This window comes from Falco biarmicus, chromosome W (assembly GCF_023638135.1).
Source record: "Falco biarmicus isolate bFalBia1 chromosome W, bFalBia1.pri, whole genome shotgun sequence".
Taxonomy (NCBI): Eukaryota; Metazoa; Chordata; class Aves; order Falconiformes; family Falconidae; genus Falco; species Falco biarmicus.
In genome coordinates, this window is record NC_079310.1 from 792960 (window position 1) to 820828 (window position 27869).

The window sequence follows — 27869 nt, forward strand, 5'->3', positions numbered from 1 at the left end:
CTGCCAACTCCGAGCCATGAGTCACTGGTTTCTTTGCATCTTTCCTTCATAGAAAGCAGCATGAATCACTCCAGCATGCCTCACACCTAGCTTAACCACCCTCTAGAGCTTGCCAACCCACACAGTGTAGCTGGAAAGTATCTCCATACATCAATAGGACTTGGACACTATGAACCTAGGCTTGCCACCCCAGCTTCTTGCAGGTCAGGTATTTCTGGGTAAGATACCCAAAACCACGGGACAGCCTGCTACACACATCAAATGTCTTTGGCAAAAAAGGCATCACCCACCTCCCAGGAGGGGACTAGAGAAGAGCACCTGGGACAGAGAGCTCTGTTCTAACCCATGATTACGGTGCTGGGGCTTGTCCAGGGACACACGTTCCCTTCTCAGCTCTGCTGATGACTGGCCACAGCTGTGGCCGCAGCCCTGTCTTTGTTTCACTCTTTCTAAGAAAGGACAGAAGTGTGAGCTCCATTTCTCAAAGGGCTTTGGGGCTGATGAGAGTTAGACAAAGCAATTTAAAAAGCCCTCCAAGCTTTCAGGGCATAAAGGTAACATGAAGCTTAGAATGAATAATTCACTTTAAAAGGCGGAAGCTGAAAGCTCAAAGGTTTCCACAGAACTGCAATCACTTCCCCACCATGTCTGTCACAGAAGAACAAGGTGAGATCACTGAAGGCATCCTGGGGAGAAAACAGAGGTTGTGCCAGACATCCCAGAGCCAGAGCCCATCCTTGATTCAGTCTCCTTACACAGGGACACACAGTAGCTTCACACCAGCCAGGACCAAAACTTTAACTCTCCCAGTGGATTCCCAATAAGGAAAGCAACTGGTAGCCCATGGACAAATCCTAGGTGCCTCCTGCTGCCTTTTTTCCCCCAGCCTTGATGGATACAGTGCACTACTGTAGAGGGATTTTTAAAGGACCGAGGACATATGTTACCATTGTCCGGGTTGGACAACCCAGGCCTGTTAGTTGAAGCTACAGAGCAACTTTAAATTGTCCTGGGAACAAGCAGGGTGAGAAAGAAAACAAGCTATGCACAAACAAGAAGCCAGGTGCAGAGCAAGTCCTGGGAACCGCAAAATCAACACACTCTCATCAGCACACTCTGATCAGGCGCCTGCAGCATGCTCACCAATCAGCGACACGGACGCCCGCATGACCAGCAACTTTTATCCAATCACCTGTGTGTAAAGTCGGGTGAGCTGTCGGTTTAAGTTATAAATATGACCTGTTTGTTTAATAAAGTGAGCACGGCATGTAGCCATATTGGTGTGATTGTCGTGACTTGGCTGACTCTCCACGGGGGACCCTCTTCGCACTACCTCCAAGTTTTGCATGCAGACCTCATCAGTGACTACCTCTTGCTGTCCCAGAGAGCAGAAACATGGTCTACCACTTCCCATAGACCTGCACTAGCACCTAGAAATCAGCATCCAGCTTTAGGACACTGGACCCCTTAGGTGTTCCTCACCATGGTCCCTCATCATCTGGATATGGCACTACCAAGCTGTCCTATTCCAGTGTCCAACAGCCATGTCCAAGACTTCACAGTGCACCAGATGGCAAGATGCAGGCCCTGCCCAGCAGACAATCCTGCCACAATAAGTTTCACTACGTGGCAGCAAAACAAACCCCAGTCAAGGACCTTTCACTGGAGGTCAGCATCTCAAGCTCCGCAATCTGTGCAACCAAGGTATAAAATCTCCTTCTTCCTCCAGGACAAACCCCACGTGTGCTGTCAGTACACAGTGTCCCAAAAGGAAACATAACACAAAGTCCTATGAGGTGCAAACAGATGAAATGCTCAATGGAGGCACTGCAGGAATCTGCTCTCCTTGCCTCTGTGTTTCAGCAGCTGTGTCAATGAGTAGCTCCTTTGGTGGTGCTGGGCAGGAGAGCTCAAAAAGAGATCTTGCATAAAGAGATGTCTGTTTTCCCCCAAGCCCATGCAAACTGGATTTCCAGTGCTGAGAGAAGGCAGGGGATGAGCATTGCAGCAGAAGTAAACAGTGCTGTGTACAAGCAACTTTTCGATCCCTAAAGTCTGGCCCTACAGCTCAGCACCCAACATGCTGGAGATATGCACCCTGAGTGCAGCCGACCAAGACAGCCAAGAAGCTCCTTCCTGACACTTGCTCATCTTGATGGAGATTAACACCAGGCAATGGCACATATTTACCAGGCTGAGTAAACAGCCTCCAGCATCAGTACAGGACAAGTTTCTGCAAATGACCTCACCAACTTTGGAGCAATCTACTTCAGGAAATACAGATCCTCTGCTCCCTCTTCAGCCTTCTCCTCCATTTCCTTACTTTCCCCAGCTGAAACCCTGCCACACTCCTACAAAGAGAGATCTCTGCTGGCATCATTGCATCACAAGGTTTTCATGAAGATGTGTGTGAAAAAAATCAACATCAAAGGCAAGCTTGGAAGGGGTCTTGTATGGACATACCAGGGTTGCAGTAGGAGGAGAAAAATGTGGATTGAGTTGGTATTACCAGTGCTCCCAAAGGGTGGGGTGGCATTTTAAGTGTAAAGACTTGATAAGCAGGGAAGAGTGATGTCTGCAACCTTCAAAGCCAGATTTATGAATTAGGACTTGAAGTAGCAAAAACAGAGGGCAACACGATTAGACAGACCATCAGGATGGGAAGTTCCTAAGACCTGGCAGCTCATCCCACTCCATGGGATCTTCACAGGGGCAAGGCTGGTCAAGGCATTATCTCTCCAAACTGGCTTGAAAGCCACTGTCTAAAAATATGTTGAGAAGGAGGCAACCACCCTGGCATTTCTCAACTGAGAGCAACCAGATACACTCAGAGTCCAGTCAACAGGGAAGACTCCTTTTGCCAAAAGGCAAACAGCAGGAGGGAAGGAAAGCTCAATGAAGGGCAAAACAAAAGCTCAGGGCATGCTGACTGCCACTGCACTGCTTTCCGAACCAAAGGGGAACAGAGCATGTGAGAACCTGAAAAAGCCCCACTGCTCTACAGGGCGAGGTTTTGAGTGCCACACGAAGCTCTCTATGAGAAAGGTATTTTTTATAGGTATGTCTTGATGGACAGGAGCCAGGAGTATTTACAGGAAAGGAGCCCTCCCAGGCTCAGCTCATTTCCAAATAAAACCACTGTTGGCCTGATACCCAGCACCTTTTATCCAGACAGTGGGGAGCAGAGGTGTTGTCCTGTAGGTGGGTTTGTTAGCCAGTGCACAGCACCAATTCGCACACCGAGTCAAGGTATTTCTATTCCTTTATTCTAGTTTGCACAAAGTAGGGAGCTAGGTAGTCACCCGCAAATGCCTAGCTCCCCGACTGTCAAAACTTTACACTATTTATACAGTTCAGCAAGCAAAGACATCAGCCTTCATTGGTTACAAGTTACTCAACTCCTTCATTACTTAATATTCAGTTTCCTATTTGTCAAGTAATTCTCTCGCTTCTCATGTTAATTAGTTTGCATGCTCAGTCTCAACTTCTTTGGGGTCTGGGGGATTTCTTGAGTTGGTGGTCAATGGGTCAGTGGTTGTGATCTCCCCCTGCTGGAATTACCTTTCTCCTAGTTTTTTCTGGGCTCATTCCTCATAGTGAAATTCCAGTCAGCTCATCTATCTTGTGGAGGTGCTTCCTTTTGAAGTTACTCTTTTGAACAAAGGATTTATCAGTGCTTAATAAATCACTTAGCAGGACATGCAAAAATACTTATATCTTGAATTAACCATTTGTCGTGGTTTAATCCCAGCTGGCAACCAAGCACCACTCAGCCACTTGCTCACTCCCCCCCACCCAGAGGGATGGGAAGGAGGATCGGAAAGGAATGTAAAACTCAAGGGTTGAGATAAGAACAATTTAATAGGTAAAGCAAAAGCCGCGCATGCAAGCAAAGCAAAGCAAGGAATTCATTCCCCACTTCCCACGGGCAGGCAGGTGTTCGGCCATCTCCAGGAAAGCAGGGCTCCATCACACGTAACGGTTACTCGGGAAGACAAATGCCATAATGCCAGATGTCCCCCCCTTCCTTCTTCTTCCCCCAGTTTATATACTCAGCATGACGTCCCACGGTATGGAATCCCTCTCTGGCTAGCTTGGGTCACCTGTCCTGGCTGTGTCCCCTCCCCATGTCCCGTGCCCCCCCAGCCCTCTGGCTGGCAGGGCCCAAGCAACTGAAAAGCCCTTGGTTTAGTATAAACATCACCCAGCAACAACTAAAAACATCAGTGTCCTATCAACACTGTTCTCCCATCAGAGCCAAAACACAGCACTGTACTAACTACTAAGAAGAAAATTAACTCTGTCCCAGCTGAAACCAGGACACCATTAACAACTCATTTGTTTCAATTGTCTTAAAGTCAAACTTCTAACAATACATTTGATTTTATTAATCATTCCCTTAATCATTTGATGTCAGAGGGAAGATGTTAAAAGGACAGCATCCAGTTCAAAATCCCAGCAAAGGGCAAGCTTCTGCACTTGCGCAGCTCCCAGCATTTTCCATGTGACAGTGCTTTGGGCTGGCTCCACTGAGCTGCAGAGATGCACATTCAACTCTTGGAAAACTGCAGCATTAAAAGGGTCTGGTGTATTACTCACTGCACTTCTATTTGTACAGAGGCTCAGGGAGTAAAAGTAGAGTTCACCTCCCTTTCCAGATCCCATGCTCCACGCCCAGTGCCACTGGGCTTGCCTGAGCCTGCAAACAACATCCTCAAGGAAAAGTTTAAGAGAAAAGGCAGAAAAGGCAGGGAGTGCATTTGAACCCCTACTCACTTCTCAAGCTGCTGTATATTTGGTTGCAATTCAGCTCTAAAGGCTCAGGGAAAGCTCTCCCCACTCAGGAGGATCCCTTCCATCAGCAAAACCTACAGCTGGTTCCCATCTCGCAGAGACACAGGGAACCTGCAAGCTCAGGGCTGAGATCTGGAGGGGCCTCATCATCCGGGGAAGGGGCATGGGGTACCTGGAGGAAGATTAGCTCAAGGTCTGTAAGGAGCCATCTGGGTTGTAGGAATGAAAGGATGGAGAAAGGTGGTGAGTAAAACAATACCCTGATCTAAAAGGGGATTACTAGATTAAGCAGCTCAGGCTGAAGCATGGATTTTACAAAGAAGTAAGCGCTCATTGCTAGTTAAGCAACTACATTGTTTTTTTAGGGGTGGGGGGTTTTGCCTAACCATTTAGTCACCCATTTTTTCACTGCTCCTACTTATACCCACAGATCAGGCTCATTGCATCACAGCTGCTGGAAAAAGAGGAGCTGTTTATGGAGGTCTCCGCACCTAAAATGCACCTAGCAGCTCTTCCTGGTGCAAGGCAGTTCAAGTGGCAAATGCATCAATCAACATTTGCTCAGTGCTTAGATCATTTTTAAGTGCTCTCAGTGAGGGATCTACCAGTATGAAATCATATTAAAAGCTACTTACTTCCAACAAACAACTACGTTTGTGGTTAACACTTTAAGGTCCTTGCCATCCTACTACGACCTGCCCTGATGCTCACAGGTTATGTGATACAGGCAGAGCCTTCCTCCGTGCCCAAAAAGAGCAAGGAGCAGTGTTGAGAAAACCAGGCTGAGGTTACTTCTGTGTCAGAGGGGTTTTAAAAGAGAAAAGAAACCTGGGTGTTAGATTTGGGATTCAGCTGGTGAAAGGTATTTCAAACGGTCTAAATTTTCCACCTCCATGTGCCTCAGAGCCACACGTGCATCCTTGTTTCAGGGGTTTGGGGCAGAAGCAAAGAAGTATGGCAAGGAAAAAAGCCACCCATGTTCTCCCGGTTGCATTAGCAAACATGCCTTGTCCACTGATCCAACAAACCGTCTGAGTCTTCAGTCACTTCTTATGGGACAAATACAAGGCAGACCTCTGGGAAGGCATTATCAGCACAGAAGAAATGCAGCCACAAGTACTCTCAGAGCTCACCCAAGGAGCATGAGGGCCTGATGCCTCAATATGCACATGCATGCCCTTGTGCATCCACCCCTGACTCTGAATACTATGCTAAGGGTCATGTAGCTGCTCTGCAGCTGTAAGATTGGGAAATTTCCTGCCATCTCTTCCCCTCCAAGGGCACAGATCCAGGCAGGAAGGTTTCCTCTGTACTATGAAAGCCCACAGAGCTTTTTCAATTCATCTCTGCCTGTCTGGAGTTGCCATAGGAAGAGCCAGGCCCGTCAGTTAAAACAGGAAGGGAGCAGTCTGACCTGAAAAGATTTCACCAGTTCCAGCTACATCCTGTAACCACAGCTTACATATATTGTAAGAGACTCAGAACTTTTATTATCATTAATTCCTTCCTAACATGCAGTAGCAAGATACACATTCATACATTTGTGCTATTAAGGGATAGCAAATTACTGAGTTAAAAACAGCCAGTTATGCATCCAAGTACTTTCTCATCCAATATCTCTTGTAAGCATTCACTGCTGTCACCACACTCCTTTCCAGCACCAACTTCTTGCTGTGTTTGAATAACCCCCGAGGCTCTCAGCCTGTGGGACGAGGATGAGCTGAACACTGCTTAGAGCAGTGAAAGCCAGGGGAGGAGAAATACAAGAGTGTTGTAGAGGCTACCAACCAAAACCAGATCAAAGCACAAAGCTGATGCAAAGGTCTTGCCTTTAAGCAACAACACTGGTACGTTAAGACATGAAGTCAGATGATTTCTGATGGAGTAGTTTCTACCAACAGTTCTGCATCACTTGCTTGCTGGTGCTGTTCTCGTGGGGGAGTTCAACTTACCAGATGTCCTCTGGAAATACAACACAATGGAGAGGAAACAGTCTAGAAGGTTCCTGGAGTGTGTGAAAGAGAACTTTCTGACACAGCTGTCAGTGAGTCAATTAGGACAGATGCCCCGCTGGACCTGCTGTTTATAAACAAGGAAGTGGGTGATGGGGTGGTCGGAGGCTGTCTTGGGCATAGTGATCATGAGATGATAGAGTTTTTGATTCTTGGAGAAATAAGAAGGGGGGTCAGCAGAACTGTTACCTTGGACCTTCCAGAGGGCAGACTTTGTCCTGTTTAGGAGCCTTGTTGATAGGGTCCCTTGGGAGGCAGTCCTGAGGGGCCAAGGGGTCCAGGAAGGCTGGACATTCTTCAAGAAGGAATTCTTAAAGGCACAGGAACAGGCCATCCCCATGTGCAAAAAGACGAGCCAGCAGGGTAGAAGACCAGCCTGGCTGAACAGAGAGCTTTGGCTGGAACTTGGGGAAAAAAGGAGAGTTTACAACCTTTGGAAGAAGGGGCAGGCAACTCTGGAGGGCTATAAGGATGTCACGAGGTTATGCAGGGAAAAAATTAGAAAGTCGAAAGCCCAGCTAGAACTCAGGCTGGCCACTGCTGTAAAAGATAACAGAAAATGTTTGTACAAATGCATTAGAAACAAAAGGAGGGCCAAGGATAATCTGCATCATTTATTGGATGCGGCAGGAAACATTGCCACAAAGGATGAGGAAAAGGCTGAGGTACTTAATGATTTCTTTGCCTCAGTCTTTAATAGTCAGACCAGTTACCCTCTGGGTACTCAGCCCCTTGAGCTGGAAGACAGGGACAAGGAGCAGAATGAAGTCCCCACAGTCCAGGAGGAAAGAGTGACCTGCTACTCCACTTGGACACGCAGAAGTCTGTGGGACTGGATGGGATCCACCTGAGGGCACTGAGGGTGCTGGCAGAGGAGCTCGACAAGCTGCTCTCCATCATTTATCAACAGTCTTGGCTAACCAGGAAGGTCCCAGAAGACTGGAGTTTAGCCAATGTGATGCCCATCTACAAGAGGGGCAGAAAGGAGGATTCGGAAAACTACAGGCCTGTCCGCCTGACCTCGGTGCTGGGGAAGGTTATGGAGCAGATCATCCTGAGTGCCATCATGCAGCACGTGCAGGACAAGAGGGGGATCAGGCCCAGCCAGCATGGGGTTATGAAAGGTCGGTCCTGCTTGACAAACCTGATCTCCAACAAGGTGACCCACCTAGTGGATGAGGGAAAGGCTGTGGATGTTGTCTACCTGGAGCTTAGTAAAGCCTTTGACACTGCCTCCCACAGCATTCTCCTGGAGAAACTGGCTGCTCATGGCTTGGATGGGTGTACTCTACACTGGGTTAAAAGCTAGCTGGTTGGCCAAGCCCAAAGAGTGGTAGTAAATGGAGCTACATCCAGCTGGCAGCTGGCCACAAGTGGTGTTCCCCAGGGCCAGTCCTATTTAATATCTTTATTGACCATCTGGATGAGGGGATCAAGTTCACCCTCTGTAAGTTTGCAGATGACATCAAGTTCGGGGTGGGGGTGGTGTGGGGGTGGTGTTGATCTGCTTGAGGGTAGGAAGGCTCTGCAGAGGGATCCAGACAGGCTGGACCAATGGGCCAAGGCCAACTTTATGAGGTTCAACAAGGAGAAGTGCTGGGTCCTGCACTTGGGTCACAACAGCCCCATGCAATGCTACAGGCTTGGGGAAGAGTGGCTGGAAAGCTGCCTGCTGGAAAAGGACCAGAGAGTGCTGGCTGACGGCTGGCTGAACATGAGCTGGCAGTGTGCCCAGGTGGCCAAGAAGGACAACAGCACCTTGGCTTGTATCAGAAATAGTGTGGCCAGCAGGACAAAGGAAGTGATTGTCCCCCTGTACTTGGCACTGGTGAGGCCACACCTCGAATACTGTGTTCAGTTTTGAGCTCCTCACTACAAAAAAGACATTGAGGTGCTGCAGCATGTCCAGAGAAGGGCAATGGAGCTGATGAAGGGTCTGGAATACAAGTTTTATGAGAAGCGGCTGGGGGAACTGGGGTGGTTTAGCCTGGAGAAGAGGAGGATCAGGGGAGACCTTATTAGTCTCTCCAACTACCTGAAAGGAGGTTGTAGGCAGGTGGGGTCGGTCTCTTCTCCCAGATAACAAGTGATAGAACAAGAGGAAAAGGCCTCAAAAGTTGCTCCAGGGGAGGTTTAGATTGGATATTAGGAAAAAAATTCTTCACTGAAGGGGTGGTCAAGCATTGGAACAGGCTGTCCAGGGACATGGTAGAATCACCATCCCTGGAGGTATTAAAAAAAGGCATAGATGTGGTGCTTAGGGACATGGTTTAGTGATGGACTTTGCAGTCTTGGTTTGATGGTTGGACTTAATGATCTTAAAGGTCTTTTCCAATCCAAATGATAATATAGTTCTATGACTCTGCAGTGCAAAATCAGCTTTTGAGGCACTCCAACACAGGTGGATGCTGCTGAGTTATCTGAGAGCATGTGCAGCATCGCCTCTGTGATTTTTCCAGGAGAAGAAACACCTGTTTGCCCAGAAAAAGGCTTTCATCAGCCCCTTTGGGTCTGCCTGCTACTGATCTGGAAGCTACAAGAACCAAGTGAACTAGTATTGCAAGATACATCCAATACAACAGCCACAAGGAACACAGCCATACCTAGCTCAGAGCTTTCAAAAGGAGGAAAAGCCAGGGCTGGCAAGGCAGATTTCAGGCTCTCTACACCATTGCTCACTCTTCAGAGAAACCTGTGACCCATTCCTGCTTTGTTTCCTCCTGAGCACCCTCTGTCCAAAGAATGAGAAACACTAAGTGAACACAATACTGCTTCCAACGAGCCAATGTGACCTTTGCTCATATCCATGTTTCTTCAGTGGGATGTTAGTATATTGGATTTAGGACCAGCTGTAATTTGTAACCCAATCAAACCCTATTCCAAGCCTATTGTTACCTGTATTAGAGAAAATAGGCAGTAAAAATTCAGTTTGGATGTCATAATTGACTGGGTCAATTAAGTCATAATTGTTTAAGGGTAATGAAATCTGCTTTCCAGGGAAGTGTCTTCTCCACTTTTCACTTCTGGAGCCATTTGTTGATACTGAGTTGACTAGAAGCACAAAAATGTCCTATAAACTGCAACACACCCCAATGAGTTTCCTGATCAACTGCCTTGATATACAGGTGGATTTGCTGCAAGCCTGTTAACAGCCTCCCCAAGGAGCCTGCTCTCCCCATTGGCTCATCCAACATCTTCCAGTTCCTCTTTGAGCAAGAAGTCAGTCTTCTGCCAGGTCTCCATGAGAGTCACTTAGCCCCAACTCCTCTGGAGATGTGGAGGCTCTGGCCTCATGCACGCAGGCACCTCCAGCACCTTGGCAGCTGCTGGAAGGCTCCATTCAGCTCTAACTCTGTCTTCCAGCATGGGGTGGAGAGGGATTTCAGGCTTAAGAAACTCCATTTCCTACCCAGATCTATGCCTACTGATCAAGGTTTCATGGTGGCAGGTCAAATCCTCACCATTTAGGGAACAAAAGAAAGGGGATGACCTTGATATATCTGGCCAGATCCAGACACTGGGAAGAGTGTTAAATGGCAAACAATTCCCAATCTCTGTGCTTCCTGCTCCCTTTTAAGAGTCTTGTGCAAGGTGCTTCTCCTCCTTCTTGCATATCCTGGACCCCAAGAAATCTCCAGTGCTCACAGCAATGTGTCTGCAGGACCTCTAGCTTCTCAATCACCTTCCTTCTCAAAGACAGAAGGGTACTAGGCACCTTCTCTCCCCTCTTCTCCATGTCCTTCCAGCTACTTGCAGGGAAATTGTGGAACAATTTTGAGGTCTTCCTTAAACAGGCCTTGCATGCATGCCTGTTTCTCACTTCCTCACTCCCCAAGACTGTCCCAACCTGCTGTGGATGACAGGACTGAGCTTGCACCTTGCTAGACCTGGCAGCTCTACTGAAGCCACAGCAGATTCCCATGGGCAGAGATCAGCACGCAATGCAACTTGCAGGCAGCTTGGGCTGTGCCCAGGGTGAAGAAACCTTCAAAGAAACCTTGCAAGTTTTCTTTGCCCATCTCCTAAGCTACCTGGGCTAAAATGAAAGGGGAGCTTAAACCTAAAGAGCCCAGCATCTTCCAGCCCAAACTGGAGTTTTAATTCAGGCACCTCTACAATTCCTTCTGTGGACCTGGAGGCAAGATCTGGCCCTTCTGCTGTCCCTCCTTGCAGTTGCCACCACTACTGAGCCTGGCAGCAGATGCAGAGGAACACTCAGCAGCTATGCAGGATTAGTCAACTGGGGGGCCAGCAAATGCTAAACCCTGCAGAGCCCAGAGGAGGCTCACTCACAGCCCAGGATAAGAGACACTACCCAAAAAACTATTTGTCTTTTGCAGGCACACCTCCTTCCCCAACACAAGCTTGGAGAGAAGCTGATACCAAATCTTTAGGCAAGAGAAGCACATGGGAAGGTGGACAAAACACTCTAGGTGTGTCGGTTGGGAGAAGGGCAAGAGGAATGCCCTCTGACCTGCCATGCTGCCCAGGAGGCACATGTGCTGTGCCAGAGCACAGCTAAAGCTGGACCCCCCCCAGCAAGCTGCCACTTAGCACAGCCCAGCCGCTGCAGGGACCTGAGGAGCCAACACATGCTGCAACAAGGGAAATCCCAGTCAGATATTAGGAAACAGATTTTCACAATGGTGGCCAAACATTGGGACAGGGAGAAGGGAAATCTCCATCCCTGGAGACAGTCAGAATTCAACAGGCCTGGACTCTGCACAGCCTGCTCTAACATCAAAGCTGGCTCTGCCCTGAGTGGGGAATGGGGCTGGAGACCTCCACAGCACCCTTCCTGCCAAAGCCAGCCTACAATTCCTATGTCAGTTCTGATGCTGTTCACAGCACTTCTGTGGGTAAGGGATGATGGCACTTGAAAGTCAAGTCAGGTTTGAAAAAAGGGCATCACAGCCCCACCTCTCTGCACACTAACATTTACTCAGCTACCACACGTGAAGCTGGGAAGGGCCAAAGAGGCAGAGGCTGCACACCTGCAAAATACTGTCTGTCCAGATTTGGTATAGATCACTGCTGCCGCCGCCCAGCATCTTGCATATCTCCCCAGCTTGCTGAGGCTTTGGCACAGCCACACGGTGGAAGAGCACTGGGATGATGAGTTTGAATACTGATGTTCTCCATATACCCACATTACCAACTTCCTCTGCCATCATGCATGTAACCAGCCCCAGAGAAACCATCCTGTGACCAATATTCAGCCTCTATGGCTCATGAAACCATTGGCCTAATAGCAAGAGCCCTACTGATACCATGCCATGGATTCCTGTACATCCCCCCAGAAAATATGGGTAGCTACCGTCCATCATGCACCCCAGTTGGTACAAGCAGCCATGAAAAGTCAATTAACTGACTGGAGGCAAATGATGTAAAGATACTTTTGCACTGAAACATCATATTCTTCAGCAAAAGCTCCAGATGCTTTGTATCTGAGGTCATTCTCACATCAGCAGCACTCCCATTTCCATAGAATGGGTGGTGCATTCACCAGGTATTCTGCTGAAGAAGCAATTTCAGATGTACACAAAGAGTGACCATCCCATGAAAAATACATGAAGATGTCACCAACTAGGTCCTGCAGTGGCAGGCAACTAATGATCTGAATGCCAGAAGGCAGCTCCCCCTTAGGCAGGTAGTCCCCCATGCCTCCCCAACAGACTGTGCTTACTCTCAGCCCCTGGAGATAGCACTGTACAGGGTCATAATACAGCACAGGAAAGAGGATCTTCACGACAGTGCTGTTCTTCACCATGCCCTGGGAAAATTACTTTAGCGGCTTGGCCATGGTCTCCAGATGCTGAGGAATCTGGTTTGGATTCAGGTGGATTAGGACATGATAGAAATCTAAAGGAGGATGGAAGACCATCTGCAGGGAAAAATGACCAGTGCTACTCAATATAGGACACAGGCAAGCAGGAGAGATGAGAAAAGTTTCCCAAATCATTGCTTGCATTTTATTCCCTTCTCCTTAGAAAGCAGTAAACCAAAGCCAAAAATTTTGTGAGATTATGTCAGAAATTTAGCAAAACATCCACAGGAAAAGCACAGCTGTGGTGGAGCCATGGGGAGCTCCAGCCCATGCTGGCCACCCCATTCCCTCTGGGCTGAGACAAGTCCCCATTCCAGTATGGGCTCTGCTCACATCAGAAGTATGTGACTTTCACTCCCCTATACCTTGTGCAAATGCTGTAACAAGGATTCTATTGAGAGCAAGGTGGTTCCCCCATGGCCATCTCCTGATGATATAAAAAATTGGAGTTCCCGAGCTCCTTTGCTTTCTAGTGCTCCTTGCTAAGGCAGGAGGCTAGGTGCGGCTAGACCAGGATTCCGAGATAAAACTCAATAACATCAGAGTCGTTGATAAGCAGGTATTCTTTATTTGCAGTGCTGGGTGCATAGGGGATCACTCCTCCTAGTATGCACACCCCAGCTCCGGTTCTCACTATTCTTATGCTACAGTCTAATACATATGCATAATATTTCCCGGAAAACGAATACATATTCAAACTGTTTTCCCGAAGTTATTTACATATTTTCCCGCCTCCTCGTGCATGCATGCTGCCACCTTGAGGGTCTTCTCAGAAGGTCTTCTGATGAAGGTTCGAAGTCTTTTTCCGCATAAACTTTCAACCCGGGGTCTCTTGCACATGCACAGTTCGTTTGTACTGATTTTAAAACTTCTTATCCTATTGTTCTGGAACACACCATCCTGTTCTTTAGTTACAGAAAACTTATATCTTCCTTTGCAGTGCTTGTTTACCATTGTCAAAGGTTATTTATGACATACCCTTATGGTTCTACATCCTCTAGTCTAAACTCCCAGACCACAATTATGTAGCAACTAGGTATTTCCTTACATTCTACATATGTTAGTACATTGTACAAAGGTTAGCAAATCCCTGCCAACTCACCAAAGTTGACCAATCTCTTATTCTTTTAACCCTTACATATCAATTCCTGTAGAGGAATGAAGGCAGTGTGTTGATTGACATGGATGGTGTGCAGCTGTAGCTCATTCCTGCTAAGTAGTTAAATAGCACTGAGGAGGGTGGGAGAAGGGTGGTCAGGTAGAGGAAAAACAGTGTGGTCTGGTTTCTGGAGGAAGGAGAAACAGCATGAACAGTAGACTCTGACCAATGGTAAAAGCCTTGTTTCAGCCTACTAGTTTGTGCTGCAACAACTGGTGTCTTGTGTGAGGTTAACTGAGTTGGACTCTGACTACAACAACTGGTGCCCAATGTAGCTGAGGCAAGCAGGAGAACCTGTGACCCATAACAGACACTATAAGAGGTGGGCCATTGACAACTAACTGACATGGGTGTATTGCAATATTTGTTGTCTATCTTAACTCAAATTGCAACCTTTGGTGCCCAATGTAGATGGGGACTAATGGATATGGATGCAGAAGAAGAAAAATCTACATTAACAATGCTTGTAGATATATTTGATAAAAAAAGAAGCATAAAGTATAACAAGAATGCAATAAGAACTTTGCCAGGATGGTGCAAAGTAAATGATGTGCTAGTTATGAGAAAAAAAAAAGTCTCCAGTGTTCAGACATGGCAAAATGCTGGGAAACTACTTTTTGAGGCTGCCTTGAGGGGCAGTTAAAATTACAACAACATTGCTAACAACATGGAGATTAATCTTAGACTTACTAGAACAATTAAAAGCGGATAGGGAGACAAATTCTATATTTGCAATGCTTATGGATATATTTGAAAAAAGAGGTGTAAAGTATGATAAAATGGCAATAAGAATTCTGCTACTGTGGTGTAAAAACTGTGATTTGCCAGTTACAGTGAAAAAGATTTTCAGCATTCAGACATGGCAAAGCGTTGGAAAGTTACTTGTTGAGACTGCCTCGAGGGGAGACAAAATTGCCACAGCCTCGTTAACAACATGGAGATTGATCATAGATTTGCTAGAACAGTCCGATGTGGACAAAGAAATAAACCCTATATTAACAATGCTAATAGACATATTTGAAAATGGAGGCATAAAGTATGATGAGACTGCAATAAGAACTCTGCTGGGGTGGTGTAAAAGGAATAATTTGCCTGTTATGGTAAAAAATGTCTCCAGCATTCAGATATGGCAAAGCACTGGAACATTACTTTTTGGGGCTGCCATGAGAGGAAAGGGGACAAAATTGCTACAATGTCATTGACAACATGGAGATTGGTCTTAAATTTACTAGAACAATCAGAAGCAGACAGGGAGACAAAGGCTGCGGTTGAAATAGCCACATTCCTGGTTGCAGAGATGATGCCAAATAAGGTACCTTTAGTGCCATCAGATTCTCTGCCATCGCCTGATTCACACAGTCGGGGCCAGCAGGAGGAGCGAACCAGCATTAGGTCAAGTGGGCAGAGTTGGTTCCCTTCTGGGTGGCAGGGGGATCAGTCATTGTCCAGTTGCCTGACTGTGATCCTGAGCCACCTGTGATAGGTTTACTGGAGGAGACCTCGGGTCATGTTCAACAACCAGCCCAAATTACAGCATCAGGACCAGATCCTGCCAAATTCTGGAAAAAGATACAGGAGCAAGCACTTGTGGAAGGGGATATTGATGCTGCAACTGCCATGGGGAGCAGGGTGTTAGCCTGCTTCAAAGGGACAGTGATGCCCCCCCCCCCCCCCCCGAGTGGGAACCTTTCAACTGGGGAGTGATAAAAGAGTTAAGATCAACCTGTATATGGTGTGGAATAGGCTCACCCTATGCTCAATTGTTATGTAGTCTTTTCACAGCAGAGCTTACTGCTCATGATTGCCATTCAATTGTGCAAATTATATTGACCCCTATGCAAATGTTACTTTTTGAGTCAAATTGGAGGCACTTGGCAAATGAGCAATCACTGATGAATTTAGAATACCCCCAGGATGATCCATGTTTTGGGACAAGGATTCTACAATTGATGGGGGAGGCTCCAGTTAACTCTCCTCAGTTACAAGCTCGCTTACATCCTTTAGTCCTGCAGCAGGGAAAAGAGTTAGCTCTCCAAGCTTTATTGCAAGTCCCAGATCATGGTGCTGCACAGCAGTCATGGACCACAATAAAACAAGGTCCGAATGAAGGGTATGTGTCACTCCTGGATAGGTTGATGTAGAGCTGGGGTCCTCAAACTTTTTAAACAGGGGGCTGGCACACAGATGAAGTGGCAGGAAGTCATCTGCAGCTGCTTGGTTTCCCCTCCCAACCCCTGGTGGGGGGGGCGAGGGTGGGGTGGTTCTGTAAATACCGGGGGCTGGACAGAGGACCCTGGGGGGGGGAGTGTATCTGGCCCGTGGGCCATAGTTTGAGGACCCCTGATGTAGAGGAATGAAGCTGGGTTAATTCACATTGATAATATACAGCTGTGGGTTGGCTGATGTGGATAAGGCGGAGCTGTGGCTGGTTCCTGCTAAGTGGTTAAATAGCTCTAAGGGGAGCAGCCAAGGAAGAGAGATCTGGATAGGGAGGAGAGAGAGACCTGCATGAGGAGAGACAAGGAGAAGGCAGCAGAGGGACAGGAATAAAGAGTATGAAGAAACAGCATAGACAGTAGATGGATCTTTGAGACCCTGTGGGGGATTGGTGGCTGTGCCGGGGCAAGGTGTGCTAACTACTTATTGAGGTTAACTTGGTATGTGATGGTAAAAGACCTCGTTGAAGCTGGCAGGTTTTGAGAGTGCTGCAGCAGGTTGAGAGATGCCTTGGATAAGCAAATACAGAATGGGACAGCTAAGGAAGCATTGTTACTCCAACTAGCTAAGGACAATGCAAGGATATTAGAAAGGTGATTGCAGGCATGGTAAATTGTAATCCCACTTTAATAGAATTAATGGATGTATGTGAGAAAGTAGGAACCACTGCCTTCCAAATGGAGTGTCTGGCAAATACCTTTGCTGATGCAGTCAGGGTCATCTGCTGTTGTTACATGTGTGGGCAAGAAGGTCACGTTAAGAAGGACTGTCCAAAGAGATTGAGGCCAGGAAGGGCTGATGGCTCTGGTTTGGTATGCCGTCAATGTAACAAACCAGGGCATTTTGCAAAATACTGTAGATCTAAATTTAACACTCAAGGACAGTTACTTGTAGGTGGCAACAGAAAGCAGGGAAACGGGGGGAGGAACCACATAATGATACAAATGAATCCTCCACAACAATTCCAGGCTTATGCAGCCAACTTGCAGCCCAAACTTCAGGCAGCGCTGGATTGGATGTTACCACAGCAGCTGCTATCACAATAGAGGATGATAAAGTACATAAGGTCCCACTGAGTGCTGTAGGACCCATCGGCAATAAAATGAGTGCGCTGTTGCTTGGATGCTCTAGTGTAACATTACAAGGTTTGTCTTACCAGGAGTCACTGATGCTGGTTATATGGGTCAGATTGAAGCAATGGTGTGGACACCCACCCCCCGTGTTAGTTCCTGAAGGTAGCCAGATTGCACAATTAATTCCTTTCTGCGTGCAAGTTAATTATGCTTGTGACAAAGTCCAGGGCAAAGAAGGGTTCTGTTCGACAGGAACACCACAAATTTTCTGGACTCAGAGTGTACAAAATGCTCAACCAACTCTAACCTGTAAAATCACCTTTGCCAAAGGGACTCCTTCTGCAATATGGGTGACTGGAATGATTGACACGGGAGCAGATGTAACTATTATATCTGCACACATCTGGCCTCGCTCTTGGCCTGTCTGTTTGGCAGGTTCCATATTGGCAGGAGTGGGTGGTGTGACACAGTGTCCAGAGTTGGTATATGGTGCAAGTTCAAAACCCTGAGGGCCAGACAGCAACAATCCGTCCCTACGTGCTTGATGTCCCTCTGAAATTGTAGGGACGTGACGTTTTGGGACAATGGGGAGTTATCATTGGTACCCAGAAGGATTTTTAATAGGGGCCGCTGTGATGGAGGGTGTACAAAGACCTACTCTGCCTTTGACTTGGAAGATGGATACCCCTGTTTGGGTGGAACAGTGGCTCCTTCCTGAGGAAAAATGTGTAGCCCTCCAACAATTAGTTGAAGAACAATTAGCACAAGGACACCTAGAACCTTCCCATAGTCCTTGGAATACCCCTGTGTTTGTGATAAAAAAGAAATCAGGCAAATGGCGTTTGTTACAAGATTTAACAAAAATAAACTATGTAATGGAGGGAATGGGAGCCTTGCAATAGGACATGCCTTCCCCGACGATGATCCCACAAAACTGGGACATTTTGGTAATTGATTTAAAAGATTGTTTTTTCAGTATTCCTTTATGTGAAGCTGATAAATTTGCTTTTTTGATACCTAGCAGAAACAATATGACTCCTTGTAAGCGATACCAATGGACGGTGTTGCCACAGGGTATGAAAGACAGTCCTACTATATGTCAATGGTATGTAGCAAAGGCATTGTCACCTGTACGGAAACAATTTTCACAAGTATATTGTTATCATTATATGGATGATGTTCTTGTATCAGCTGCAAATAAGGCTGAGCTTCAGCAAGTGTATCCAGTTTTGCAGCAGTCGTTGGCCACCTTTGGGCTATGTATAGCACCAGAAAAGATTCAACAAGCCCCGTGGAAATACTTGGGAGTTAAAGTGCCAGATCAAACGCTTGAGCCACAGTCTGTCCAGCTCCAAGTAAATGTCAGAACCCTAAATGATTTGCAAAAATTATTAGGGACCATAAATTGCATAAGGCCATACTTGGGCCTTACAACAGAACAATTGAAACCACTCTTTGATCTGTTGAAGGGTGACACTGATTTAATGTTTCCCCAATCACTAAGGAAGCCAGCTTAGCCCTAGAGTGGGTGGCCAATGGTCTTCAACAAAAAAGGGTACACTGTGTAGACTTAAAAACTGCAATAAGTTTATATGTTGTCATTGCTAACTATCATCCCATGGGATTGTTGGGCCAATGGAATGAGTGCTGGCAGGATCCGCTACATGTCTTAGAGTGGTTATTTTTATCTGTACAACTACAGAAGACAGTGAGCACTCAGATTGAGCTAGTATCAAAAATCATCACCAAAGGACGTACACAGTGCATTCAGCTCACGGGCCAAGATCCCAATTACCTGATAATTTCCATTGAACGTGCTTATGTAAGCTGGTGTTTCGCAAACAGTTTACAGTTTCATTTGGCTCTGGAAGGATTCAAGGGACAAATATCCTATCATCTTCCCAGTCATAAATTATTACAAACTTATTTGGACATACAAATACTTCAAAAGCCACTGGCAGCAGATAGCCCAGTGCAAGGCCCTATGGTCTTTACAGATGGTTCTGGGAAATCGGGAAAGGCAGTGGTCACTTGGTATGATAGGAAGCAATGACAAGAGTTGATACACTTAACACAGGGATCACCTCAATTGGTTGAACTTAGTGCTGTCATTGTTGCCTTTAAAACATTTTCTCTATGTGCTGTAAACATTGTTACAGACTCTGCTTATGTTGCGGATGTTGTGCGACGCATTGACCGTGCGCTGCTTAAGGAAGTAAATTCAGAACAACTATTTTTTTTTATTAAAAACATTATGGGTAATAGTGAGCCAACGTACACATAGATATTACATCCTGCATGTCTGCAGTCACACTGGATTGCCAGGATTCATCTGTGAAGGAAATGCCCGTGCTGATGCTCTTGCAGCTCCCGCTTGGACTCCTCCAGTGCCAGATCTGATACAACAGGCCCTCATGTCTCATCAATTTTTTCATCAGGGGACTCGGGCACTGGTCCGTCAATTTAAAATATCTTTTGCGGATGCAAAATCCATCATTGCTGCTTTTCTGGAGTGTCAGCGATTGGGTCCTGGACTAATGTTTCCACGAGGGGTCAATCCATGTGGATATCAGTCCTTGGTTCTGTGGCAAACTGATGTCACACATGTGCCTCCTTTTGGTCGTTTACAGTATGTTCATCTCTCTGTTGATACCTTCTCAAAAGTTTTGTGGGCATCAGCCCATACTGGGGAGAAGGCTCTGGATGCCATTTCACATCTTCGGCAGGCTTGGGCTGCTCTGGGGGTTCCGAAGCATCTCAAGACAGACAATGGACCAGCATATTCATCTGCACGCATGGCCAAGTTCCTTGCCTCTTGGGGGGGGCAGAACATGTTACTGGCATCCTGCATTATCCAACTGGCCAAGCCATTGTGGAACGTGTTCATCATACTTTAAAGCTACTTCTTGAAAAACAAAAAGGGGGAATGGGTTCTGAGACTCCGCATGCTCGTCTATGGAAAGCTGTGTATACGTTGAATTATTTGACTGTGCCGGCTGGGAAAGTGTTCTGTGATTATCTCGCATTTCTTGTCTTTGCAGGGAGGAGATCCTCCTATCTGAGCAAAGGTTTTAATGTGAGACCTAGAAACAGGAAAATGGACAGGCCTGTGGGATTTAATTACCTGGGGACGAGGGTATGCTTGTGTCTCCACAGATGCAGGGCCGCGGTGGCTTCCTGCTAGGTGTGTTAAGCCTGTTTTAGATCCTAGAATTGACAAGAGGACATCAGATATCGGCTGTTCCACAGAACCCTTGAGAGGGGAGTCAGAACATCTGGGTGACCCTGATGTGGGGCCTGAATCAGACGTAGCTTTGTGCCTTCTTAACTCAACCTGAACAGCCTTTCCGCATATCTTGCTAATGATGATAGACATGGTCTTTTTGGATAAAAACAAAAAGGGGGAATTGTAGAGGAATGAAGGCAGTGGGTTAATTAGCATTGAAATAGCCCTGGGTGGGGGTGGTGGGGTGTGTGTGTGGGGGTGTGTGTGGGGGTGTGTGTGGGGGTGGGGGGGGGGTGGGGGGGTGTGTGTCTGGCTGGCTGGCTGGCTGGCTGGCTGGCTGGCTGGCGGAGGAGGAGGAGGAGGAGGAGGAGGAGCAGCGGTGTGGTCTGACCTCTGGAGGAAGGCGATAGAGCATGGACAGTAGAATCTGACTGATGGTAAAAGCCTTGTTACAGCCTTCTAGTTTGTTTGTGCTGCAACATGTTGCTGTGCTGATAATTTAGTTTTTGTACTTCAGATTATTCTTTTTGTTGGAAATCTGACAAAGATGCAATGGTTTTTGAAGCATTGCTCTCATTAAATACAGCTCTGTCAACATTACGTGAGGGTTTTGTGTAGGTGCAGAACAAAAAAAAAAAAAAGAGGAGGAATGTGGATAACTGGCTAGCTGAAAAAGGTCACATAGACATAGTCCAGCTGGCTGGACAAAAATGCACATCGCTCTCAGCTTATCTGAAGTAAAGCAAAAGTTACACAATAACAGGAAGATTTCGGTGGGAAAAGAATGTTGCAGGTGGGAACAGATAACTACAGAAGAGAAACTAGGGGCGGGCTTGGTATTTAGGCAACTAACCAATAATGAGCTTAACTTTTGTAATATGTATGAGCTAATTATAAGAAGGCATAAAAGGTGACTGTAAGGTACAATAAACGAAGTCTGCTGATCACTCATATTGAGTGACTGTGTCTTCCCTCCGTCGCGACAAATGGCGCCCGAACAGGGACCCTAGAGAGGGCTGAACCTGCGAGCCACGGTTCGACGGAGATTCGGGTACCGGTCCTGAAAGCAGCGCAGGAGGCGGAAGGGCACAGTCCCCGCGCCCGGAGCACCTACAGAGGGTCCCGCCGGCCACGCGTCGCCGAAGTCTCGCAAAGGCTGCAACAGCGCTGACGACGGTACGGAGAGACAAGCGACGTACGATTCGCTCATATGCTTTTTAGAAAAGCGGAGCGTTCGGGACATAGACTGTAAAAAGGCATTACCCGGGTTATTAGCGTATGGGATAGTATCCGGGTCCCCCGCGGCAGCGGCGAGCGGCGGCGCAGCCCGGCAGGCCCCTTCCCGGCCGCGGTTTCTCTCCGAGGCGGCACCATCCCCCCCCTCCGATCGGCGCCATGGCGATGCAAGCGGCCAAGCGAGCTGACATCTGGCTGCCCCCAGAGGTCAATCGGGTCCTTTATATTCGGAACCTGCCGTATAAAATCACAGCGGAGGAAATGTATGATATGTTTGGGAAATACGGACCTAGTCGACAAATCAGAGTTGGAGACACTCCTGAAACAAGAGGAACAGCTTAAGCTTCTCAAGGAAAAATACGGAATTCATTACAAACCCACAAAAAAAAAAAGTGCTTCAGATGTCCCCTACAAGAAATGGGTTTCTGCCTTGAACTAGCAAACATCTCTGTGCTTAAAGAGAAGCCTTTTTGCCTTGATGGAGATAATTTATTCTGTATTCTGTATTTATGCTGTATTCTGAATGTGGAAATTGGTTGGGACTAGGAGGCTGGCTTAAAGGCATTTTGCAAACAGGATTATTATTTTTGATCATTATTGTAATAGTTTTAGTAGTGCTTAGCTGTGTATTTTCCTGTGTTAAAACGCTGTTATTGAAAATGGTCAACCAAGCCTATGTCGCCCAAAATAAAAACGGGGGAATTGTGGATAACTGGCTAGCTGAAAAAGGTCTCATAGACATAGTCCAGCTGGCTGGACAAAAATGCACATCGCTCTCAGCTTATCTGAAGTAAAGCAAAATACACTGTCTTTGGCTGTTCTTGTTACACAATAACAGGAAGATTTCGGTGGGAAAAGAATGTTGCAGGAGGGAACAGAAAACTACAGAAGAGAAACTAGGGGCGGGCTTGGTATTTAGGCAACTAACCAATAATGAGCTTAACTTTTGTAATATGTATGAGCTAATTATAACAAGGCATAAAAGGTGACTGTAAGGGACAATAAAGGAAGTCTGCTGATCACTCGTATTGAGTGACTGTGTCTTCCCTCCGTCGCGACAGGTGGAGCGATCCCCCATGCACCCAGCGCCGCCGAATAAAGATAACCTCCGCTCACTCGAATATTGGTGACTGATTCTTTAAATCACCGAGTAACCATTATGTGTGATGGAGCCCTGCTTTCCTGGGGATGGCTGAACACCTGCCTGCTCATGGGAAGTAGTGAATGAATTCCTTGTTTTGCTTTGCTTGCATGTGTGGCTTTTGCTTTACCTATTAAATTGATCTTATCTCAACCCTTGAGTTTTACATTCCTTTCTGATTCTCCTCCCCAACCTTCTGGGTTAGGAGGAGTGAGCAAGTGGTTGTGTGGTGCTTGGTTGCTGGCCAGGGTTAAACCACGACAGGGGCCTCAGACAAGAACACACCCAAGGATATAAATTGCACAAATGTGGCTGGTACATCCTGGATAAGGATGTAGCCAAGAATGTAAATTTCACAGCTGTGACTGGTACATCCTGTAGGAGTACAGATAAACTAGTGGAAGCTAATAAAAACCAAGTTAAGGAACTTGAGAAATTCCACAGACAAAGACCATATACGGAAGAGAGGACTCAAAGTTCATGGAAAGGACACTAAAAGACATTTTTTCAACAACCACCAGAGACCACCACGGAAGCCCCTCAGAGATTCAGGCCGCATGTGTCATAACTGTGTAAATACAATTACTAATTCCAGGAAATAGAATGAATATGTATAGTCATGCCATACATATGTATGTAACAGAGTGCTATAAGCTTTGACTAATGCAACATACGGGATGCATGTTGGGCAGAGTGATACCCCTTGCATCCAGTGCTGTAAATAAAGAGAATGCCTGCTTCTTAATGCTGCATTGGTGTTAAGAGGTTTACTCCTGTGAAATGTATTCATCTGATTCGTGTCAATATGGAACAATGCTAGGACCGCATGATGAAATGTAACCTTCTGTCTTACATACCCTTGTATAACCACATACCTAAGAAAAACAGAGTGATCAATGTATATAGTTCCTGTATCTTACAAAGAACATCTGGCTACATACCTAGTTCCTGTATCTTGCAAAGAACATCTGGTTACACACCCTGATATGCTGGCTAAAACTGGCTTGGCTGCTAACCACATCGTGTTAAGTAAGAGAAGTTTACAGGGCACGTGTAAAATCTAGGGTCATCCTAAGGGTGAGCCGAGGAAGACTGCTGACTTCATCCACCGACCGCCAGACAGGAGTTAAGAAGACCCTCAGAGATGGAAAGAGCATGCGCCATGAAGTACACGCCTATTCCAAGGATCCATTTACATAAACCAACCCTTTCTTAGAAATAGCTATGAATATGTATTAGTTTAGGAAATGTAAACTGAAAATAAATCTTGTACAGTGCGCGTCTTGGTGGAACGGAGACTCCCAGCACGCCCAGTGCTGTTTCCTTGCCTCTATTCGCTTAATAAATTGCAAACTTTGATTGCAATCCTATTTTGGGACTCAGTCATTTATCACACTCCCAATTTTGGTGACAGATTGACTTACAAACATATATACAATATCTACTGAAGAAAAGAGCACTCAGATAAATGTCAAGCAACCTTCTCTTGTCAGGAAGTTGAGAGTCCAGGTCCAGCTAATAAATCAATTACCTTGATGTAATTTTCCATGTGCACCCAAAGGGAATCCTATACATTTAATGATAGTAGCATTTGTCAGTTCCTGAACTTGATCTTTTAAATGTTGGTACTTCTTTACTTTTTAGTAGCAGTATCTAAGATATCATAAGAGAAAGATTTGCCACTCACCCCCCAAGTCCTGCTGGCTTGGGGTAGGGAAGGCAATACCACTTTTTTCACGTTAGAAAACGAGCAGGGCTGGAGAAACGCTTCTCCTTACTGAAGAGTCCTCCCTCATCTCACCACCACCCCCCCCCACCCCACCCCCCCCAAAAAAAAAAAAAAAAAAAAGGACGGCAAACATGGCAAACCGCCCTAAGCAGCACCACTGCCCTCGCCCGGCGGCGGAGGGAACGGATTTCCCCACTTCATCGGGTGAGGCGAAACTCACCGCTAGCACTACAGAAACAACGGAACCAAGATGGCGGCCACCTGCGAACGGAAGAGAGACATTCACTGTAGCGGACTACATCTCTAAAGAGCGAATTATGGCCAGGCTTACTGCTGCATAGAAGACTACAACTCCCGGCAGGCGCCGCGCGGCCCGGCTAGAGGAGCTGAGAGGGAAGTTGAGGGGCGGAGCTCATAAATAGTGGCACGGCCCATCTGCCTCGTGTAAAATGGTGGCGGCGGTAGCAGCAGCATCTGTATCATCCGCTGCGGTCTAAGTAGAGCGCGCGGTAGGCCGACGTGTACTCGTCCCTTATCACCTCTATGTTGAGGCCCTTGCCGTGAGTAGGGACTGTGGAGCTACGGTGAGGGGGAAGTCCGAGCTTGCGTGCCTCAGCGTCGGCCGGTTGCTGGCAGGGGCGGGTGACACTGCGGGTGCGGAGCAGTGCTCCTCAGGTAGAGCCTGCTGCTCCCGTCTCCTCAGCAGGAGGAGGTTGAAGCTGCTGTGGGTGGTGGTCGCTCGGCTCTTGTCTGTTCGGCTATGTCGGACAATCAGAGTTGGAATTCGTCCAGTTCTGAAGAGGACCCCGAGACCGAGCTCGGGTTGCCTGTTGAACTCTGTGGGGTACTCAGTAAGGTAAGCTGTCTTTCCCTCCTTCCCACAGCCTGTGCCTAGTGGCCTCTTGCTTACCCTCTCTGCGCCTCGCTACGTCCTCTTGCAGCTGGCTGAGGGCTGTGAGTCCCGTCCGCCTGTCTCCTTCTGACCCTGCCGCTCCGGACGATCAGGCCGAGGCTCCTGCCTCTCCCAGCGCCCATGGAGGGGCCTGGGGGGGGCGGGGCGCAGGAGGCGCCAGCACGGCCGAGACAGCTGCCACCTGATGGCGGGGAGCCTGCTAGGCGGCCGCTCCGGTGTCAGGCGCGAACCGCCTGCGCCCCCTCCCTCAGTTTGGGGCACCAGCACATGCACACTAGGCTGGGGGGGGGGGTTGCGTACTTACTCTCGCATCCGCGCAGCGCCCGCCCCTCACCACCCCATAAAGGTCGCGTGAGGAAGCACTTTCTCGGGGAAGAGCTGCGAGTGCGTCTTCAGCCCTGGCCGGGCAGCTGGAGAGGCATCGACGCCCGCCCCGCGAGTCCCTGCCGTGCCCTGCACCCGTACCGAGCCCGTTGGCTGCCTGGCGTAAGCTTCCAGAGAGCGAGGCCCGAGAGGGGGTGGCCGGCTGCGCGCTTCGAGGGTGTATCCCCCACTTATAGCCGAAGTCGCAGCATTCCGCTCCCCTGTTCTGGAGCTCCTGAAGGCAGGCGTATTCCGTAGTCACTTCCCAGGAGCAGGCCCCAGCACAGGAGTGGCACAACCTTTAGTCCAAGTATCAAAACAGGGCAATAAAATACCCCTGCAGCGAGAGATATGGGTGGTGGGGAGAAGCAGAAAGAAAATGGCACTGAAGCTTGTTTTCCCCATTTCAAATTGACATTGCTTTTTGCTCTTTTATCACTGAAAATAAGATGACTTGCAAGTATGCATTGGATGATACTGGGAAACTTGAGTGCTTTAAATTGGAATATTGAATTACAAAGTCTGAAAGCAATTTTTTTAAAACTTAAAGAATGCTTAGAATAATGTTGAAATATCTTTAGAATTAAAGCACTATGTTTTGAATTCTTTTCCTATGCGATAAGGCCAGACATAGATCAGTATAGAAGGCACAGGTCATGGAATACTGAGATCATAAACAGGTCCTGGATGCTGAGAAAACAGCTGTAACAGGGCCAGTACTTTGCTTTTTGTGAGGGACAGTGAACTCCTTCCAGTCTTGAAAATGTTTCTAAGCTCAGACATGGAACAGTTAGAAGACAAGAAGGGCTGTGGCTCTCATCTGAAAGATCTTATTTAATAAGTCCTAGTGCTGTTTTTTACTGGTGTAGCAGATGAAGCTATGGCTGCATCTGACCTCCTGTAATGTGCAAACTTTTCTGAATGATTGTGCTGTGCAGCTGATGCTGCCTTTCATGTGGGAACATGGAATGTAATCCAAATAGTCAAGTATGGTGAAACCTGTTGCAGTGAATATGCTTGAGTTAAGTTTACCTTTTGCTTATTGATGCCTCTGTAGTAATTGAGACAAATGAATTGAAATGGTAGCATACCAAACTTTCTACTAAAAATATTTACTTTTAATAACTTATTGTGTATAATTACATTTTAAATCAATAAAAGTAGGCTCTAGTTCTCTGTGTGCTTAGTAGTGTTTCTGTTGCTCTGCCCTTTGGTAAAGAGAGGAGCTTTGAAGGAAACAGTGATTTGGGAAGAGAATCTTATTAGAAGTGTCCTGCTGGTCTCTAAATGTTTCATAACTCCAGATTTCTTTCCATTATATTTCCTGTTTAACATTTTAAGGTGGATACTGATGCCAGGAAAGGTCTGAATAAATGACTCGATAGCCAAAGTGACTATTAAGCAGGTATTTGTTTATTCAGTGCTCTGTGTGTGTGGGATAGCTCTTCCTTACACATACCCACCCACTGTGCACTTTACTAGGAATTTATATAGCATAAACATGCATATTCATGGCAAGGACATACATACTTATAGGAGTGGAACACTTCTTGGAACACAGCCACTCTTTCTTGGGCCTGTGCACTGTCTCCTGGTGGTCTTCATTGAGGGCCTTAAAGATGAAGGCTCAAAGTCTTCCTCTATGTTGATTTTTTTTTTTTACCTCATTCCTTGAAGCATGCACAGTGTCTTCAAGGCCATTGTTCAAACCAAAAAGCAGTTCTGACTAGTATATTATCTTAACTGTAGCACTAATTCCTATTGGATATGTCTGTTCAGGCAAGGACAAGTTTATCAAGACATAATTTCATGAATCTTCTGCTGATTTATTGTTTCCCTCTTTACCTGACTTTTTCAGTATCAATACAAAGTGTCTGTCTTGAAGCATAAGAATCTAGATGCTTGAACTAGTGGTCTTCACCAAAACCTTGTTTCTGACTTGTATACTTCAAGGAGTCTTTTAATTCATGGCACACTTTGATTGCAACAGCAAGTGCAAGATTGACTGCTATATTTACATCACTTAACTGTGTAAGAGAAGGAAAGATGCTTTCCTCCCTGTCCCTTGCTGTTTTGCCCAAGTTAACTTTGGACACTGCCTTTTGTGTCTGGCAGGAGTTGGGAATATGGAAGACAGGAAATAATATACCTCCGTGACAGCTTGTGCTACCAGATCATG

The 27869-nt window shown here is 46.8% G+C and overlaps 1 protein-coding gene and 1 long non-coding RNA gene across 10 annotated transcripts in view; one reads left to right on the forward strand and one right to left on the reverse strand.

Annotated features, from left to right (window-relative positions):
- Positions 1 to 20938: 20938 nt before the first annotated feature.
- Positions 20939 to 26515, reverse strand: LOC130141860 (uncharacterized). The gene is made up of 3 exons (XR_008819208.1): positions 25325 to 26515; positions 24635 to 24675; positions 20939 to 21778 (listed from the first exon to the last, which is right to left on the reverse strand). It is a non-coding gene; the product is annotated as an uncharacterized LOC130141860 (long non-coding RNA).
- Positions 24832 to 27869, forward strand: part of LOC130141856 (ceramide transfer protein-like) — a 96383-nt gene continuing 93345 nt past the window's right edge. For 4 of the 9 annotated variants that reach the window (XR_008819202.1, XR_008819200.1, XR_008819204.1 and 1 more), the window contains exon 1: positions 24834 to 25270. Coding sequence is in view for 5 of the 9 variants with exons in the window: in XM_056323082.1 (XP_056179057.1) it covers positions 25175 to 25270 (96 nt within the window). In the remaining 4 variants the exon portion in view is untranslated. Of the gene's footprint in view, positions 25271 to 27869 lie in introns of all 9 variants that reach the window. The other 5 variants (XM_056323082.1, XM_056323083.1, XM_056323081.1 and 2 more) reach the window with 5 other exon arrangements.